This window comes from Giraffa tippelskirchi, chromosome X (assembly GCF_054371585.1).
Source record: "Giraffa tippelskirchi isolate mGirTip1 chromosome X, T2T-mGirTip1v1.2.pri, whole genome shotgun sequence".
NCBI classification, from domain to species: domain Eukaryota; kingdom Metazoa; phylum Chordata; class Mammalia; order Artiodactyla; family Giraffidae; genus Giraffa; species Giraffa tippelskirchi.
Genome location: NC_137289.1, coordinates 153,282,595 through 153,297,301, shown reverse-complemented (window position 1 = coordinate 153,297,301; position 14,707 = coordinate 153,282,595). Strand labels below are relative to the sequence as shown.

The window sequence follows — 14,707 nt, the reverse complement described above, 5'->3', positions numbered from 1 at the left end:
GGGCTCATAGAAACCCCACGCTCCTTACACCCAGCCCTAAGAACACTCCTGCTTGGCCAAAGATGAGTTTCTGATATTCGTGCCTATGGGAGGCCCCGTTCAAGGGCAGCAACTCCTTGGACGCCAGCTGGCCTGGATCGGGCTTGCAGAGAGCGCTACTGACCCCTAGCGACGAAAACTTCCAAACCGCACCAAGACCCCCGCTACCTCAGCAGCTCAAAGAGCCTGGAGTGGGGATTGACCCTGCCCAGCTCCATCCGGCGGGACCAGAGGGCACAGGCTTTCGGGGCAGCTCAGGGTTTGCTAAGTCAGAAGGCGGAGGGTGCTTTAGTCAGTGTGGGTAGAATAGTTTCTGTTCAGTTTCTCAGTCATGTCTGACTCTTTGCGACCCCCTGGACTGCAGCACGCCAGGCCTCCCTGTCCATCACCAACTCCCGGAGCTTGCTCAAACTGATGTCCGTCGAGTCGGTGATGCCATCCAACCGTCTCATCCTCTGTCGTCCCCTTCTCCTCCTGCCTTCAGTCTTTTCCCAGCATCAGGGTCTTTTCCAACGAGTCAGTTCTTTGCATCAGGGGGCCAGAGGGCTGGAGTTGCTGCAGCTTCAGCATCCGTCCTCCCAGTGAAGGCTGGTGCCAGCACGGAATCTGGAAGTTTCGGTCAGTAGGGGTCAGCAGCGCTCCTTGCACACTAGCGCAGGCGCGCAGGCGTGCTCCGTCGCCGCGTTCCCGGCGAGCAAAGTGCGGCCTGGGGCCATTCCTTCCTCCGGGAGAGCTGCCCTCCACAGAGGACAGAGGAGGCAGAGACGTGAGCCTGGGGCGGCGAGGGGCGCGGGGCCTGCGGTCTAGCACCCGGGAGGCTCCAGGGCGACGAGATGATGGGCCAGGCACGTCTCCCCGGGGGGCAGCTCAGGGGTGGCCGTCCCCGTGGAGGGACCGCCCAGCACGAGACTAAGTCCTGGACTACGCGTCTCCGGGGGCTGCAGGTAAGGAGGTCGCCTTGTTCCTTTAAGCATTTCACTGATGTGTGTATTTTGGGCTAACGCTGGGTCTGCAGTTGCTGCACACGCGGGCTTTTCTCTAGTTGAGGCGGGCAGGGTGGGGTGGCTGGGGGGGTGTGCAACCTGGGGTGCAACCTCTTTGTTGGGGTGCGCGGGCGTACTTGGGGTTCATGGAATGAGGGTTTTTTTTTTTTTCCCTGGACCAGGGAGTGAATCGGTGTCTCCTGCACCGGTAGGCAGATTGTTTACCACTGAGCCACCAGGGACGCCCCTGGCTATCATTGAAGGTGCATGCTGTGCCCTGCATTCTTCCCCGTCTTTCTTCCGCCCAGCGTTTACTCCGGGTGATGTTTGTTTGACCCTCCCTTCCCCTGTGGGTTGCTCTCCGAGCTTTCTGTAACGTCTTTAATGTCTGTGGAGGCTTTTCTGTTCTTTCTGCAAAGCAGGGCAGAAGGGGAGGAAGCCAGAGTCTTACCTATTTTTTATTTTTGCAGTATTAGTTTATTTGGCCGTGCCAAGCCTTAGTTGTGGCAGGCGGGCTCTTTGATCTTTAGTTGCTACCTGTGGGGTCTAGTTCCCTGAACCAAGGATCGAACCCAGGCCCCCTGCACTGGGAGCTCAGAGTTTTAGCCACTGGACCAGGAGGGAAGTCCCAGCTCTTACCTTTCTAAGAATGGTTCTTACCTATGTCTACTGACCTTCAGCTTTCTATAGATAATGTATTTTTTTTCAAATTGTTTTCCATTGTAGGTTATGGCAAGATATGAACGTATTTCCCTGTGTTATAAAGTAAATCCTTGCTTTTGCATATTTTATACGACATACTTGTGCTTCCCTTGTAGCTCAGTCGGTAAGGAATCTGCCTGCAATGCAGGAGACCCCGGTTCGATCCCTGGGTCAGGAAGATCCCCCGGAGAAGGGGTAGGCTACCCACTCCAGCATTCTTGCCTGGAGAATCCCACGGACAGAGGAGCCTGGTGGGCTACAGTCCAGGGGGTCGCAAAGAGTCGGACACGACTGAGAGACTAAACCACCACCCCCGTATGAGATATTGACTAGAAGTCCCGGTGGTATGCAGGAGGTCCTTGCTGGTTATCTATTTTACGTATAGTAAATACGTATAGTAAATACATATAGTGTATACGTCCATCCCCATCTCGTAATTTACCCCATCCCCCAACCCCCGACTTGCAACCGCAAATCTGTTCTGCACGTCTGTGAGTCTGATTCGGAGATAAGTTCGTTTGTGTCATATTTTAGATTTCACATCCAAGTGATACCATGTGATGTTTGCCTGACTTTGCCTGACTCACTTCCCTTAGTGTGATCAGCTCTAGGTCCACCTCTGTAGCTACGAACGGCATCATTTCATTCTTTTTCATGGCTGAGTAATATTCCACTGTGTATACGGACCGTGTCTTCTTTATGCACTCCTCTGTTGGTGGACGCTGAGGTTGCTTCCCAGGGTGGGTTTTCTTTTAAACATTAATAAATGTAATTTTTGGCTGGGCTGGGTCTTTGTTGCTGTGCGCAGGGTCCCTCTAGGTGCAGCTCACAGGCTCTAGAGCGCAGGTTCAGTGCTTGGGGCACGTGTGCTAGGTTACTCTGTGGCATGTAGGATCTTCCCTGCCCAGGGATTGAACCCGTCTCCTCTGCTTTGGCAGCGGTTTCTTTACCACTGAGCCACCAAGGAAGGCCTCGGTGTTAAATTTTTAAGAGTAGGTCTTACTTATGTCTTCTGACTTTAAGCATTATATATATGCATATATAAATACAAATATATATATATATATTCCAGATTATTTTCCATTATAGGCTTCCCTGGTGGCTCACACGGTAAAGAGGCTGCCTGCAATTGTGGGAGACCCGGTTCGATCCCTGGGTTGGGAAGATCCCCTGGAAAAGGAAATGGCAGCCCACTCCAGTGCTCTTGCCTGGAGAATGCCATGGACGGAGGAGCCTGGCGGGCTACAGTCCGTGGGGTTGCAGAGAGTCGGACACGATCGAGTGACTTCACGTAAACGTTGTTACAGGATTTTAATACTGTTCCCTGTACAGTAAACCATTGCTTCTATACATTTTATATAAGGCATTGTGTATGGTTCCCCACACTGTACTTGTATGTTATCTATTTTGCATATAGCAGTGGGTATCTGTAAATTCCAAACTCCCGGTTTATCAGCGCTTGGCAACCACAAGTGTGTTCTGTATGTCTATGAGTCTGTTTCTGCTTCATAGGTAAGTTCATTTATGTCTTTTTTTTTTGATTCCACATATAAGCTATATCATATGATATTTGTCTTTTTCTGTCTGACTTATTCCACTAGTATGATCATCTCTGTTTACATCTGTATCGCTGCCAATGGCATCGTTTCATTCTTTTTCATGGCTGAGTAATACTCCATTGTATATGTGGACCACACCTTCTCTATTACCCATCAGTGGATGGACTCCAAGGTTGCTTGGAGGGGAATTCCATCCCCTCCGCTAGCTTTGTTCGTAGTGATGCTTTCCAAGGCCCACTGGACTTCACATTCCAGGATGTCTGGCTCTAGGTGAGTGATCACACCATCGTGATTATCTGGGTCATGAAGATCTTTTTTGTACAGTTCTTCTGTGTATTCTTGCCACCTCTTCTTAACATCTTCTGCTTCTGTTAGGTCCATACCGTTTCTGTCCTTTATCAAGCCTATCTTTGCATGAAATGTTCCTTTGGTATCTCTAATTTTCTTGAAGAGATCTCTAGTCTTTCCCAATCTGTTGTTTTGCTCTATTTCCTTGCATTGATCGCTGAGGAAGGCGTTATTATCTCTCCTTGCTATTCTTTGGAACTCTGCATTCAGATGGGAATATCTTTCCTTTTCTCCTTTGCTTTTCGCTTCTCTTCTTTTCACAGCTATAGGAGTTGGATAGTCACAGGTTCACACGACTATATATGAAATAAATAAACAACAAAGGCCTGCTCTGTAGCACAGGGAACTATATTCACCGTCATGTAATAAGCTATAGGGGAAATGGATCTGAAAAAAATACACGTGTATTTATCTATATATGTATGTTACCGAATCACTTTGCTGTACAGCTAAGACTAACACAGTATCAGTAGTCAGCTATACTTCCTTTGGGCGTCTCTGGTGGCTCACGGTAAATAATCTGCCTGCAGTGCAGGAGACCCGGGTTCGACCGCTGAATTGGAAAGATTCCCTGGAGGAGGGCATGGCAACGCACCCCAGGGTTCTTGCCTGGAGAATCCCACGGACTGAGGACCCTGGCAGGGGGCTACAGTCCACGGGGTCGCAGAGAGTCGGACACGACTGAGCAACTAATATTTTCACTGCACTTTCCTACTCCAATTAAAAAACACTAAGATGGGGGCTTCCCTGGCGGTCCACTGGTTAAGACTGGGAGCTTGCCCTTTAGGAGGGGTTCTGGGTTCGATTCCTGGTCAGGGAACTAAGATCTCGTCCTCTTGTATGGCCGATGATAATAATAAGAGATAAAATGAAACCTAAAAAAAAAGAGGAAAAAAAACCAGCGCAAGCCTTCCTGTTGCCTGAAGATCTTTGCCCCGGAGCCTGGGCGGAAGTGAAGCCAGCTGTCCCATCCCCCGCCCTGAGTGTGAGGCCCCCCTCCCCCGCTCAGCCCGTCAGGAAATTGAGAAACCTTGACTGGTTGTTTGGAAACGCGTCTCCCGCTGTCTGGTTTCTTTTCTGGGAAAATCGATGTTATAACTCCGTGGGCTCCAGCCTCCCCTGCACGCGGGCTCACTGAGGTCCTGCCGCCCACACCTCCGTTTTTGTCTGAAAGAGGCGCTGACCCCTGCTTCCCCAGGACCCCTGCTCTTCCCTGACCCAGAGGAGAGTCTGGGACGGGCGGAAACAGTGGGATTCGGGCAGAGGAGGGGGTGGGGAGGAGCTGGTGTCTGCAGAGAGGGCAGAGGTGCTGTCGCCGAGAGCCTGCGCTGAGCTGGTCAGCCTCAGCCCACTGAGGTCTGGGGCTGGATGAGGCTCTGAGGGGGGCGTCCTGGGCCCTGTGTGGGGCGTGGGGGAGTGTCCCTGGTCTCCCCCCACCGCACGCCAGGGCCACCCCCTGCCCCCATCGCTGTCACAGCCGGAACGTCTCCAGACGCTGTTATACGTCCCCTCGGAGGGTAAAGTCCTCCCCGTCTGTGAACCACAGCCACAGGTGCATACGTGGATGGATGAATAGATGGATGGGTGGATGGATAGATAGGTAGATATATGGATCAATGGATGGATGGATGGATGGATGGATAGATGGATGGATGGATACATGTATGTATGTATGGATGGATGGATAGATGGATGGATGGATGGATGGATGGATAGATGGATAGATGGATGGATGGATGGATACATGTATGTATGTATGGATGGATAGATGGATGGATGGATGGATACATGTATGTATGTATGGATGGATGGATAGATGGATGGATAGATGGATGGATGGATGGATGGATGGATACATGTATGTATGTATGGATGGATGGATAGATGGATAGATGGATAGATGGATGGATGGATGGATGGATAGATGGATGAATCAATGGGTGGGTGGGTGTGGTATGGTCCATGGGGTTGCACAGAGCCGGACACGACTGAGCAACTGAACAACAACAAATGTATACATATGGCTGATAATGTATACATATGGCTGATAATGTGTACATATGGCTGATCCAATTTGCTTTACAGCAGAAACGAAGACGACATTGTAAAGCAACTGTAAAAAAAATTTAATTAAAAAAAAAAGAAGGGATCCTGAGGAACATCAGCCTATCACTTACCTGGATCCTGAGTTATTTGCCTTCATCTGGGTGTATCAAGCTTGCCTAGACACACCAGCCTGGGAAACTCAGGAAAGATCTGATGCATTGAAGTGAGCAGAAGTGGGCTGGTTCTGAGCGTCAGCAAAGAGGGGAATTGTTCTCTACTGAAGACACGAAGATCCACCGTGGTGTCCACCCTGAGTAGACTCGGGAACCATCCAGTCCAGCTCTAGGGAAGGTGACTGTCTCCATGTCAGTGATGACCAATCTCATACGTGATCTGAGTAGACTCGGGGAAGCATCTGGTCCAGTTCTTGGGAAGATGACTGTTTCCACGTCAGTGATGACCAACCTGGTACCCGATCTGAGTGGACTCGGAGAAGCATCCGGTCCAGTTCTTGGGAAGATGACTGTTTCCATGTCAGTGATGACCAATCTGATACGTGATCTGAGTGGACTCTGGGAACCATCCGGTCCAGTTCTTGGGAAGATGACTGTTTCCACGTCAGTGATGACCAACCTGGTACCCGATCTGAGTGGACTCGGAGAAGCATCCGGTCCAGTTCTTGGGAAGATGACTGTTTCCATGTCAGTGATGACCAATCTGATACGTGATCTGAGTGGACTCTGGGAACCATCCGGTCCAGTTCTTGGGAAGATGACTGTTTCCACGTCAGTGATGACCAACCTGGTACCCGATCTGAGTGGACTCGGAGAAGCATCCGGTCCAGTTCTTGGGAAGATGACTGTTTCCATGTCAGTGATGACCAATCTGATACGTGATCTGAGTGGACTCTGGGAACCATCCGGTCCAGCCCTAGGGAAGATGACTGTCTCCATGTCAGCGATGACCAATCTGGTACCTGATCTGAGTGGACTCGGGGGACCATCCAGTCCAGTTCTTGGGAAGACGACCCTCTGCACATTTATGATGAAAATGGTTGCTGAGAGGCTTCCCTGGTGGGCTCAGTGGTAAAGAACCCTCCTGCCGGTGCAGCAGACAGGGGTTCGATCCCCGATCAGGGGAAATATCCCACGTACTAAGCCCACGCATCACAACTCCTGAATCCCGGGGAAAAGCCCTGGGAAAAGCCACCGCAGGGAGAAGCCTGTGCACCACAGCTAGACAGTTGCAATTTAACAGCTACTGAATGTATCTGTTTGTGCCTCCATTCTGCCTACGGAGAGGGGAAAATACTCTGCCACGCAATATTAATACAGACTCTATATAAACTTTGAAAAAAGAAAGAAAGAAAGAAAACCACAGCACAGTCAAAAAATGAAATAAATAAAATTCAAAAAAACCAAATGAAAGTGGTCAGTGAGACCAGCCCTGCCTGGTACCCGCTCTGAGAAGACTTGGTGAAGCGTCGGGTCCAGCTCTAAGAAGACGACCCCCTCCACGCGAGTGATGCGAGCGGGTGTGAAGCCCACAGGACCCACCCGTCCCAGTTCCTGCTAGCGGCAGGCGTGGCAAGGGGAGGGAATCGCGGAGGAGAAAACAGGAACACAGCTGAAGGCGTCTGGTCGTGCTGTCCACGGGCCGTCACTGTCGGATGAGGAAGAGAGGCGTCAGGGCGGTCAGACGTGGAAGCCTCGCGGGAGAGCGAGCGATGGGGAACGCAGGTTGGCGGACGCGCGCGTGGGGTCTGTGCTGGAGGGGAGGGGTGTGACCCGGTCCCCCTTGACCCCCGGGGTCCTCGGAAGGGTCATTTTCCTGCTTCTGTTGCTGCCCTTGACGGCTGGTGCTCCAGGTGGGTCAGAACAGAAGTGCTGTCCTGGGTGCTAAGTCACTTCAGTCGTGTCCGGCTCGTTGCAACCCCGTGGACTGTAGCCCACTGACAAGCTCCTCTGTCCGTGGGATTCTCCAGGTGAGAATCCTGGAGTGGGTGGCCGTGCCCTCCTCCAGGGGATCTTCCTGACCCAGGGGTCAAGCCTGGGTCTCCTGCAGGGGCAGGCGAATTTTGTACCGCGTGCAGCACTTGGGAAGCCTCGGTAACCTGAAGGTGTGCACTGAAAAACCTTTCGGACGCGGGGCGCCCTGGCGGACAGTGTGAGCGGTGAGGGGTAGCGTGCGGGCGCTGCGTTTTCAGGTCCGAATGAGCCCCGGGGAGTTGGCCAGGTTGGGGTGGGAGACTTCGTAGTCCCCCGGGACAGCCCGTGCCTGTGGCGATTGGAACGAGACTTGGGTTTGCCAGCTGTGTGTGCTGCGGTGATGGGGGCCCGTCGGGGTGACAGGTGTTGCCTGGGACGCTGGCATTGCGTTTTGTGTAGCTCAGTTGGTAAAGAACCCGCCTGCAATGCAGGAGACCCTGGTTCGATTCCTGGGCCGGGAAGACCCCCTGGAGAAGGGAAAGGCAACCCACTCCTGTATTCTGGCCTGGAGAATCCCATACAGTCCAGGGAATCGCAAAGAGTCAGACAAGACTGAGAGACTTTCACTCACGCACTCCCTGGCACGCCTAAAACCACGGTGAGCTCCATGGGCAAGCTCATGCAAGGGTCCCCCTTGGACCCGCTTCCCAGTCACCCAGCCCCCTCCCCAGGGCGTGTCCTGAATCTGAGAGACAGTGCCGGTCCCCTCCGTCCAGCCGACACGGTTGTAAAACTGAAATCTTTAAATGGGGAAAGAAAGCGCGGCCTGGTGATCGCCAAAACAAGAAGGGAAAGCGGGCGTGAAAAAGCAAAGGACAACGCGATCCACTTATAGGAAGCAAAGCAGCACGGGCGACTCCACGGAGGCAGAAAGTGGGAGCGTGTTCGGAGGGGTTCGGGGGACGAGGGGTGGAGGGTGACGGCTCAAGGGGACAGGTCTCCCTTGCGGAGACCGGAAGGTTCTGCAGCCAGGCTTTGTGGATGTGCTGAGTGTCACTGAGTTGCAAGACGGGGCTTCCCGGGTGGCTCAGTGCTAAGGAATCCGTCTGCCGATGCAGGAGACGCAGGTTCGATCCCTGGTTCGGGAAGATCCCCTGGAGAAGGAAGTGGCAACCCACTCCAGTATTCTGGCCTGGAAAACCCCATGGACGGAGGAGCCTGGTGGGCTGCAGTCCATGGGGTCGCAGAGACGCGAGTGAGCGGCTGAGCCCACAGGCTTGCATTCCGTGTGAATTTAGCCCAGATTAAAAAAAAAAAGCAATGAGGGCAAAATTAAGTGAAGCAGCGATGAGATTTCTGAGGATTTCGGTCTTCTGATCACCTCTGTGAGGCTCCTGGAAGTGCCCGTAGGATGGGAGCGACAGTTAAACCGGGGATTGGCTGAATGAGACATATCATGTTGTTATTCAGTCGCTCAGTCGTGTCCGACTCTCTGCGGCCGCATGGACTGCAGCACGCCAGGCCTCCCTGTCCATCACCAACTCCCGGAGCTGGCTCAAACCCATGTCCATAGAGTCAGTGATGCCATCCCACCATCTCATCCTCTGTCATCCCTTTCTCCTCCTGCCTTCAATCTTTCCCAGCATCAGGGTCTTGTCCAGTGAGTCCGTTCTTCGCATCAGGTGGCCAAAGTACTGGAGCTTCAGTTTCAGCATCAGTGAATATTCAGGACTGACTTCCTTTAGGATGGATCTCCCTGCAGTCCAAGGGACTCTCAAGAGCCTTCTCCAGCGCTACGATAATCACGCTCATTGCAGAGTCTCCTTCGGAGATTTTCTTACAATTCTTGACCAAGAGCCGGGGTCTGCCATGAACTGATTATTTAAAGCGAGCAACTTTGGGGGGTGGATTTCTGTGTCCCTTTGTGTTATATGAGAACTCTTTTTTTTCAGTCAGGGTTACAGCAGGTTCTGGTTTTTGCTCCATCACGATGCGCAGGAAGCGGACGGGAGTTGAGTGCACAGGATGCTAGTGGGGAAGTTGGGGTGAAGGGTGTCGATGAGTCCGGGGGGGTCGGCGCGTGGGCGCCCCCTCTGCGCGTCCACCTCCCTGAGGCCGGTACGACGCTGTGCCCCTCGGGGGAGAAAGCGGGACTCAGGGGGCTTGATAATGCAGGTGCTGCCATCACCGAGGAGGCGGGGAGACGGGTCAGGCTGTGGTTCCCCCACCTCTGCCCCGGCACCCACGGCCCATCCCCCCACCCCGTCTCCCGTTAAGCAAAGCTCAGACCACAGACATTTCTCAAATTGCGGATGTGAAAATCCAGGCGCGGCAGCAGGAGCCGGGGGCGTCTGTTGATGGAGGACGGTCCTCTCTGAGAGGTTCCGGGGTGCAGCGGGCTGGCAAGCATGCCCCCTCCCCACTGCAGGAAACAACCCTCCCCCAGGGGGATCAGACAGCAGACCCCCAAGAAAGACGAAGTCTGGCTGGGGCAGGGTCTCGGGGGGAGGGGCCCTTGGGGCAGGGGGACAGGAGATGACGGTCAGGTGGGAACGTTGGAACCGGTCTGGTGGGTGGTTTTGTCTTGTTTTGTGTTTTCCCCCTCTGTGATGGCAAGTGAGGTTCCCTGGGGGGAGCGGGGTTGAGGGTGCAGGCGGGCATCTGAGGCTGGGTGCTTGTCCCCGGGTATGCTGGTGGACAGGTGTCCCTGTCCTTAAGGAGGCAGGATGCTTGTGGTCCTCCATCCGCGGCATCCGGCCGGGAGGACCTGGTGAAGATGCAGACGGTCTGAATGAGTCTGGAAAGGGAAGGCGGAGAAGGCGGCAGAGGAGGGGAGCGCTTTGTGGAAACAGCAGAGAATCAAACATGGGAGGCCCAGGGGACTTGTTACCAGAGAGGCTGGGGGTGTCAGGGGTTGGGAGCTTCTCGGGTGGCTCAGCAGTGTAAAAAAAAAAAGTCTGCCTGCAAGGCAGAAGATGCAGGAAATGCTGTAGGTTCGATCTCTGGGTCGGGAAGGTTCCCTGGAGGAGGGCATGGCAACCCACTCCAGTGTCCTTGCCTGGAGAATCCCATGGACAGAGGAGGCTGGCTGGCTGCGGTCCACGGGGCCACAGAGTCAGACACGAGTGAAGCAGGAGGACGAGGGGCTGGTATCGAGCGTGTGCAGGGTCAGCAGACTGTGACCGTCATGACCAGGTCTCCGAGACGGGGCATCACGGGTGATGCTGACCCATGGGGACTGGGCGTGCAAGGGCAGCTGGGGTGCGGGGAGCTGGGGGGTTTATTTGCCGGTGGAGACGCCCACGGGAGCCGGGAGGTCCCCTGTGTAGATGCCAGTGTCGCCAGAGGGGAGACGCGGGCCAAGAATGGGAGGCCGTGGAGAACGCGGGCGGGAGGTCTGCGGGTGGTGGGTCCCGCAGCGGGGTCCGAGAGCCTCGGTGGAGCGTGGCCGAAGCCCTCTGGGTGGGGACTGGAGCCTGAAGGCACTGACCTGGACGTGCCTCTGACACGCAAGATTCTCGGAGCGGAGCTACAGCTGAGCGGAGAGGTGGAAGACGGTCTGTGAGTACCAGAGGGAGGAAGGAAAGATGGAAGGAGACAGGAAGCCACCCTGAGACCGGTAGACTCCTAAACCCAAGGACACGATGGACAATACGACGGTGCACGGTAGAATAGAGACAGAGAGGGGGAACCCTCGGGGAAAAGAGAGTTCGAAGGATGGGATTCCTGGGAGCGCGGAGAGATGAGGAGGGGGGTCTGCAAGGACTCAGCTCGAGACACACGGAGACTGGCCCTGTCGACAAAGGTAAAGGCACATTGCAAGTCACAGCGATGCCGGAAAGGGGTCACCACGGCCAGAGTCAGCGGGTCTGATTCCTGGCGGCCCCGTGGACCGTAGCCCCGCCAGGCTCCTCTGTCGGTGGGAGGGACTCTCCAGGCGAGAACGCTGGAGGGGGTTGCCGCGCCCTTCTCCAGGGGATCTTCCCGGCCCGGGAATCGAAAGCGAGTCTCCTGCGTTGGCAGGCGGGCTCTTCACCATCTGAGCCACCAGGAAAGCCCAACCGAAAACCCCGCTGGGGAAACGGTGGGCACGTCCACAGATGCCACCCCAAACCCAGCTGGACGATCAGCTGTTCTCTGTGGAGTGTGGCTTTGTGGGGGAGAGAGCACGGTACCTTCGTACTTTTTTTTTTTTAAAGTTTAATTTTTTAATTTTATATTTTTGTCCGAGATGCACGTGAGATCTTAGTTCCCCAGCCAGCGATAGAACCCGAGCCCCCTGCATGGGAAGCTCGCCGTCTTAACCCCTGGACCGCCAGGGAAGTCCCTAAATATTTCGTTTAATGTTAGTCAAGTTCATGTGTTTAGGACGAGTGTAGGTTTGCAGAAACATGAGGTTCGGAAAGTGCTGGAAATTCCGACGTACCCGCTTCCCCCTACGGTTAGTTCCCCAATGATGGACAGCAAGCATCAGTGTGGGACGTCTCTCACAATTGATGGAGCAAGTTTGATGCAATATTCTTGGCTCAAAGTCATGATTTGCATTAGGGGTCACTCTTGCTGTTGTCCAATCCTTTGGCCACCGGACGCGAAGAACTGACTCATTGGAAAAGACCCTGATGTGGGGAAAGATTGAGGGCAGGAGGAGAAGGGGATGACAGAGGATGAGATGGACCAACTCGATGGACCTGAGTTTGAGTAACCTCCAGGAGTTGCGGATGGACAGGGAGGCCTGGTGTACTGCAGTCCATGGGGTCGCAGAGAGTCAGACACGACTGAGCAACTGGACTGAATGGAACTGACCTTGCTGTTGGACGTTCTATGGGTTTGGGCAAGCGTGTGATCGCATGTATCCGTCATTAGAGCCGAATGTTTCCACTGCCCTAAAAATTTCCTGTCCTCCAGCTGTTCATCCCTCCTGTTCTCATAACCCCTGACAACCACTGATGCTTTTTCTGTCCCCATGGTTGTTGGTCAGTCACTCAGTCGTTTCCAACTCTTTTCAACCCCATGGACCGCAGCACGCCAGGCCTCCCTGTCCATCACCAGCTCCCGGAGCTTACTCAAACTCATGTCCATCGAGTCAGTGATGCCGTCCAACCATCTCATCCTCTGTCGTCCCCTTCTCCTCCTGCCCTCAATCTTTCCCAGCCTCAGGCTCTTTTCCAGCGAGTCTACTTTCACATCACGTGGCCAAAGTATTGGAGCTTCAGCTTCAGCTTCAGTCCTTCCAGTGAATATTCAGGGTTGATTTCCTTTAGGATGGACTGGTTGGATCTCCTTGCAGTCCAAGGGACTCTCGACAGGGTTCTCCGCCACCACAGTTTGAAAGCATCACTTCTTCTGCACTCAGCTGTAGTTTTACCTTTTCCAGAAAGTCACAGAAGTGGAATTATGCACTCTGTGTGTGTGCTAAGTCACTCAGTCGTGTCCAACTCTTTGTGACCCCGTGGACTGTAGCCCGCCAGACTCCTCCATCCGTGGGATTCTCCGGGCAAGAGTACTGGAGTGGGTTGCCGTGCCCTTCTCCAGGGGATCTTCCCGACCCAGGGATCGAACCAGCCTCTCCTGAGTCTCCTGTGTTGGCAGCCAGATTCTTTACCACCAGCGCCACCTGGGAAGCCCGTGCACTTTGCACCCTTTTCCAAATTGTCTTTTTAGTTAATTAATTTATTTTTTGGCTGCACTGCATACCATGGGGGGATCTTAGTGCCCCGACCAGGGATTGAAACCACGGCCCCCTGCGTTGGGAGGGTGGAGTCTTAACCACTGTAAGCAGGTGACCCACGCTGCTGGCCAGGTCAGCTTGCCAACGCCGACCACCACTCTGCAGAGAGTCCTGTGGGTTCTTTTTCCCCGTCTCCCCGGGGAAACATCACTGCTGTCCACATCAAGACTCTCACGAAGGGTGGTTTTTCTCTCCCCGCAGAGCTTCTGCGTCGTCCAGGAAGCCCTGCGAGTCCTCTGGCGATGGTTTTCCTCCTCTCTGTGGTGCTTGACTCCGCGTGGCTGCTCACCCAGGAACAGCAGGGTGAGTATGTGAATGTGCCTGACCTCTCTGTGCCTCCCCCATTGCCCTGACCCCAGCTTCTGGGACACGGGCCTATCAGTTCAGTTCAGTCACTCAGTCACGTCCGACTCTTTGTGACCCCACGGACTGCAGCACGCCAGGCCTCCCTGTCCGTCACCGACTCCCAGAGCTTGGTCAAACTCATGTCCATCAACTCATGGACATCGACTCATGTCCAACCATCTCATCCTCTGTCATCCCCTTCTCCTCCCGCCCTCAATCTTTCCCAGCATCAGGGTCTTTTCCAATGAGTCAGGTCTTCGCATCAGGTGGCCAAAGGATTGGAGTTTCAGCTTCAGTATCAGTCCTTCCAATGAATATTCAGGACTGATTCCCTTTAGGATGGACTGGTTGGATCGCCTTGCAGTCCAAGGGACTCTCAAGAGCCTTCTTCAACACCACAGTTCAAAAGCATCAATTCTTCGGCGCTCAGCCTTCTTTATAGTCCAACTCTCACATCCATATATGACTACTGGGAAAACCATAGCCTTGACCAGACGGACCTTTGTTGGTTGGCATGTCTATAGGCATAGCCATGCCTATGGCTGTGTCTAGTTTCATGATTTTCCTTCTATTCAACAGTCTGCCGGCATTATACCTCCTATTGTGTTCACCCCTTGTGGTGATGTGAACGGTCCCCCACCCAGCCTGCAGACACAGGTGATGGTACCCGACTCCCTTCCCATGACGAGATGGGAATAAATAGCCTCCCCTCCTTCTCACTTGGTTGGTCTTCATTTATTTTCACAGTAGACGTCTCCACTTGGCCTGCGCTGGTGGCTCAGTGGTAAAGAATCTGCCTACAGTGCAGGAGACGCGGGTTCAATCCTTGGGTCGGGAAGATGCCCCGGAAGAGAACATGGCAACCCACTCCAGTATGCTTGCCTGGAGAATCCCACGGACAGAGGAGCCTGGTGGGCCGTGGTCCACAGGGTCACAAAGAGTTGCACACGGCTTACTGACTATACAAAAACAACAGAGATATCTCCACTTGGAGAAAGGGGTAGGAAGGAGAGACGGGACAGAGGGTGG

General features: G+C 53.8%; 1 protein-coding gene across 13 annotated transcripts in view; it reads left to right on the top strand.

The window, feature by feature from the left end:
• The first annotated feature begins 717 nt into the window (after nt 1-717).
• The window catches only part of LOC145535504 (granulocyte-macrophage colony-stimulating factor receptor subunit alpha-like), a 29,733-nt gene continuing 15,743 nt past the window's right edge, over nt 718-14,707 (top strand). For 6 of the 13 annotated variants that reach the window (XR_014075442.1, XR_014075443.1, XR_014075444.1 and 3 more), the window contains exons 1-2: nt 7,339-7,416; nt 13,535-13,636. Coding sequence is in view for 5 of the 13 variants with exons in the window: in XM_081563948.1 (XP_081420074.1) it covers nt 7,347-7,416; nt 13,535-13,636 (172 nt within the window). In the remaining 8 variants the exon portion in view is untranslated. Of the gene's footprint in view, nt 984-7,338; nt 7,417-13,534; nt 13,637-14,263; nt 14,336-14,425; nt 14,679-14,707 lie in introns of those variants that run through there. The other 7 variants (XM_081563953.1, XM_081563947.1, XM_081563945.1 and 4 more) reach the window with 4 other exon arrangements.